Here is a 5581-nt window from a genome sequence, read left to right as displayed (position 1 = left end):
CTGAGTCATGGTTTGTGATTCCAGACATGAGCAGAGGTGTGCATTCCTGCACACAAGTGCACACTTACACACACACACACACATCTATGCAGACACAACCAGCCAACCTCCTATTAGTGAGGAAGTGCGTAGATATTTTGTATAACGTCCAGATTCTGATCTGTGATGTGAGTCAGAATGACAACTGAGTCTGGCTCTGGTGAAGAAAGCACTAGACAGTAGAATGCAAACCTGCTGCTGAAAATGTGGCCCAGACAGACAGACAGCCTTGAGGCAGAATCCAGAGGAGTTCAGTAAATAAAAGACCCAAGTAACAGTTTTTAGTTCCATTTAGAATATACGGAATGGCCGCTATGCAAACAACCCCGTCATTTCACCTTTCATCTTGACCTGCAAAAAGCCCTTATCCATATACGAGTCAGTCTACAATTGCATATGAACATCACATACACAACTTCCCTAACATTCCTTTGAGATATTCAGATTCATTCTGCTTGTCTAGCTAAGCAGTAACTAGGGAAAGGTTTAGTAACCATACATTATGAATGAAGAAGATAAAACAACCATGATGTTCTGTTCTGAGGCCTCCCCATGAGACTTCTATATCACGTTGTATCAAACTCCAATCTGTCCTGAGTGGGTTTCAGTCTGAGCCGTATGTATCCATGGATAGAACTCTGTCAGGTCTGTAGGTCTAGCTCTGTTTAACAGGCCTTCTTTTAGGTTCTAGAAGCCCAAGTTCTGGGTTGTGTTCAATAGAGAGAAACGTTTTCAAACTTAATGAAACAGGAAGGTACTACTACCTGAACATGTCCAATAAGAACACAGATTTACATTTTCTGTTGCAAAGTGTTATGCTACGGTGTTCCCTAATGAACAGGACCCTGTTCAGATCCACTATAGGGTATTTTATCTGGCCCCTCTGCGCTGCACCACGATGGTTCCTGCTACAATGTCATACACAGTCCTGTTGTGTTGGAAGAAGAGGAGGATAATGAAGACGGGGAACAGGAAGGCGATGGAGAAGTTCTTGTTCAACGCCCGCACCGTGGAACTGGGAAGGGGGAGAAAGGGTTGGAAGTTATTTTTTACAAGACTTGACAATACAGTGAGGGAAAAAAGTATTTGATCCCCTGCTGATTTTGTACGTTTGCCCACTGACAAAGAAATGATCAGTCTATAATTTTAATGGTAGGTTTATTTGAACAGTGAGAGACAGAATAACAAAAAAATCCAGAAAAACGCATGTCAAAAATGTTATAAATTGATTTGCATTTTAATGAGGGAAATAAGTATTTGACCCCCTCTCAATCAGAAAGATTTCTGGCTCCCTGGTGTCTATTATACAGGTAACGAGCTGAGATTAGGAGCACACTCTTAAAGAGAGTGCTCCTAATCTCAGTTTGTTACCTGTATAAAAGACACCTGTCCACAGAAGCAATCAATCAGATTCAAAACTCTCCACCATGGCCAAGACCAAAGAGCTATCCAAGGATGTCAGGGACAAGACTGTAGACCTACACAAGGCTGGAATGGGCTACAAGACCATCGCCAAGCAGCTTGGTGAGAAGGTGACAACAGTTGGTGCGATTATTCGCAAATGGAAGAAACACAAAATAACTGTCAATCCATGCAAGATCTCACCTCGTGGAGTTGCAATGATCATGAGAATGGTGAGGAATCAGCCCAGAACTACACGGGAGGATCTTGTCAATGATCTCAAGGCAGCTGGGACCATAGTCACCAAGAAAACAATTGGTAACACACTACGCCGTGAAGGACTGAAATCATGCAGCGCCCGCAAGGTCCCCCTGCTCAAGAAAGCACATATACAGGCCCGTCTGAAGTTTGCCAATGAACATCTGAATGATTCAGAGGAGAACTGGGTGAAAGTGTTGTGGTCCGATGAGACCAAAATCGAGCTCTTTGGCATCAACTCAAATCGCCTTGTTTGGAGGAGGAGGAATGCTGCCTATGACCCCAAGAACACCATCCCCACCGTCAAACATGGAGGTGGAAACATTATGCTTTGGGGGTGTTTTTCTGCTAAGGGGACAGGACAACTTCACCGCATCAAAGGGACGATGGACGGAGCCATGTACCGTCAAATCTTGTGTGAGAACCTCCTTCCTTCAGCCAGGGCATTGAAAATGGGTCGTGGATGGGTATTCCAGCATGACAATGACCCAAAACACACAGCCAAGGCAACAAAGGAGTGGCTCAAGAAGACGCACATTAAGGTCCTGGAGTGGCCTAGCCAATCTCCAGACCTTAATCCCATAGAAAATCTGTGGAGGGATTCTGAAGGTTCGAGTTACCAAACGTCAGGCTCGAAACCTTAATGACTTGGAGAAGATCTGCAAAGAGGAGTGGGACAAAATCCCTCCTGAGATGTGTGCAAACCTGGTGGCCAACTACAAGAAACGTCTGACCTCTGTGATTGCCAACAAGGGTTTTGCCACCAAGTACTTGGTCATGTTTTGCAGAGGGGTCAAATACTTATTTCCCTCATTAAAATGCAAATCAATTGATAACATTTTTGACATGCGTTTTTTCTGGATTTTGTTGTTGTTATTCTGTCTCTCACTGTTCAAATAAACCTACCATTAAAATTATAGACTGATCATGTCTTTGTCAGTGGGCAAACGTACAAAATCAGCAGGGGATCAAATACTTTTTTCCCTCACTGTAGATAATATTAATTACATAGCAATAACCTAAACATGCAATACTAGGTTAAGATCAGTGGAAACAGTACCATAAAACAAGGGTTAAATGTCAAATCCCCATTTTCAAAGAAAGCTTTTCTCCATTTCAGAGACAGGCTTCATATCTAGCTATGTAGTATGCTATGAACTCACAAGCACTCAGGCTCCAGTGAGCATTTGTGTGCGTTTCATATTCAATGCTCAGTCAAAGTTATCTTGGTCACACCTTTGCATACGGAAATGCAGTAGTACTAGTGGTAGAAGTAGATGTCTGTAGCCAATTGAGCAAATCAAACCAGTCATATTTTCATCTGCTTTCAACAGAGCTAAAAAAAGATGTGTCACATGCAGTCAGTGACTTACGCTGACAGGGTGACGTTAGATGCCGGCACCACCAGTACCCGGTTAGGTCGGACCAGGACTGAACTGTTACATGTCACGACCCGAAGACCCAGGAGGAACTTCCCCGGGGTGGCACCGCCCGCACCCCAGATACAGATGATCTGAGAGGAGGAGGAAGGTCAGAGTGACAGTGAAAATATATCACATACTGTAAGTGAAATATTCTTCATAAAGATCAATGTTGATGCAATCCACACATATCACCATGAGTCAATATCTGTGGTAGGAAATGATTAATGTGTTTTCCATTGTGAATACAGGGGTTTAGGTTGTCACTCATTCTCAATGCTTTGTAACTTTATGTATAACCAACTTAACCCATATTATGCTGGTGTAGGCAATTGAAAGGTCACATACTAGCCTTAACCTTCTCAGGTAGCTACACTGAGACTGCACGATTGTTCTCACCGGAAACCATAGCCTAATCTCAGACTGACATAAGATCAATACTCAAAAACCTACCTCATAGAAGCAGAACAGCTCCCTATACACCAGAGATACTCTACCTCATAGAAACAGACCAGCAACCTGTAGACCAGAGCTACTGCCATCATCTTCTGCAGGTCCTCCATAGATGTGTTCTCATCTATCTCCTCAACTATGAAGTGGGTGATGAACTTAGTGATGTCCCTGTGGGGGAGAATAGAGTAGAGTAGAGTGGAATACAATAGAATAATCATGGACTATTATGATACTGAAAATAAATGTTCATTAATGTTATTTTCTTGTCTTTTTCTCCTCATTCAAGGCCATGGAAATGATAAAAGGCTAGACTGATTGACTCACTTCATGCCACTAAGGTGCATAATCCACAGGATGATGGTTGCCTTGATGCAAAATAAAATAAAAAAGTCCACTGTCTCGGCTAGGAATCTGTGGAGGGGAGAAGGGATGGTGTATTCCCGACCTGAAGGGGAGAAGACAACTTTAGCTATTGTACCCAGGTAGATTATGTTAAACTAATTTAGAGAGAATGTGAGCAGGCCTACTTTAAACCCCTGATCAATCCATTTAATTTTGTTCAGCCAATTAAGTCAGTGCATAGGTGATTTGCCTTAGATCAGGTGGGCTCAAGAGCTGACTTAAACAATGTATTCTATTCAGATCAACAAGGCCTCTGCAGATTGTAAAGATATGCATGAGTAGGTAGGTACACATCATGATTAGCCTGCTGTTTGCTCAAGAAGCTGCACGTGATCCTGTACAAGCAACTCATTCTAGTAATGAACAAATAGAGGAAAGGTGTTGTCTTTGTTTCTTTGACCCGAGTAGGCCTAGTTAGTAGCTACATGATGACACAAAAACGACCTGTACACCCAGAGTCAGTCAGTGAGTGTAGGCCTATAGCGCTATTGTCATCATAGACTTGTAGTGTACCTGCTTGAGGTGCGTTTCCGTTCTGTTGTTGCACTGGCCTTGCATCATGAGGCGGTGTCCCAGCTGTCATCTGCTGCCCTGTCTGAGCACCCGTAGTCGGGGGCGCAGGGAATGGAAAGGGATACCCCATTCCCGGATAGTTGTACCCATATTGGGCATCTAAAGTTGGTTGTCCAGCGGGCCATGGAGTTCCAGTCGGCGCTTGATAGTTTCCAGCTACGGGGAAATTGCACGGAGGAAAAGGAAACGTAGTCAGAGTCATCCAGCTTTGCCAATTTGCATAGCCCCAGTAATACTGCCACATCCATTCTTGCAATTTTGCGCAGTATTCAGTTGTGGCGTTGACGTTTGTTTGCGCTTCTTGGCTCTCTTCGGAACGCGAACTCGGTCCATTCTCTGTAGTAGTGGCCATGGTTAAACCACTTCTAGATCTCACTTAAATCCTTTCAAACGTAAAACGTCTTTCCCCAGCAGCTAATCTTCTGCTACAGTCATCCATGCTAACCTACTCTGAGTTGGAAGGTTCCATGTTGGGTGCAGAAAACAGGGATACACGGAACAATGATTCCACAAATGTATCCAGTCTGCAAATCCATTAGACGTTAGTTATACAAAATCGTTTATAATCGGGGTTGTGATTAAACTTTACATTCAATATAAATGAATATATAATCTTATTATTGGTTAATTACACAAATTACCATCCGATGACACCCCTAGAACAATAGTGGTATAGACCATATACTTTCGTTCATGTCAAGTTAAAGGGACAGTCACAATGGATTACAGTAACGTTCAAACCGGAGATTATGTAGTATTATTTCAAGATACTCTCTTCAAATCTAGATTCCCAATGTATTAATTATTTGTGTCATTCATTATGTCAGTGAGAATATTAGCCTATGAGTACACCTAAATTATTAGGTTATATCATTAGCCTATGAGCAGACCTCAATTATTAGGTTATATCATTAGGCTATGAGTACGCCTCAATTATTAGGTTATATCATTAGGCTATGAGTGGACCTCAATTATTAGGTTATATCATTAGGCTATTGCAATTTATTTGGGTCCAAGCCGATAAAGGCCAGAAG

At 42.6% G+C, this 5581-nt stretch overlaps 1 protein-coding gene across 1 annotated transcript; it reads right to left on the bottom strand.

Moving 5' to 3' along the window:
- Positions 1-314: 314 nt before the first annotated feature.
- On the bottom strand, positions 315-5004 carry LOC311111216 (protein FAM8A1-like). The gene is made up of 5 exons (XM_084153928.1): positions 4488-5004; positions 3897-4017; positions 3617-3740; positions 3072-3211; positions 315-1054 (listed from the first exon to the last, which is right to left on the bottom strand). The coding sequence occupies exons 1-5, from the start codon at positions 4897-4899 to the stop codon at positions 910-912; spliced, it is 942 nt and encodes a 313-aa protein (XP_084010054.1). The 5' UTR covers positions 4900-5004; the 3' UTR covers positions 315-909.
- Between the last annotated feature and the right edge of the window lie 577 nt (positions 5005-5581).

This window comes from Coregonus lavaretus (genome assembly GCF_964263955.1).
Source record: "Coregonus lavaretus genome assembly, chromosome: 3".
Lineage (NCBI taxonomy): Eukaryota > Metazoa > Chordata > Actinopteri > Salmoniformes > Salmonidae > Coregonus > Coregonus lavaretus.
This window is presented reverse-complemented; position numbering and strand designations above follow the sequence as displayed.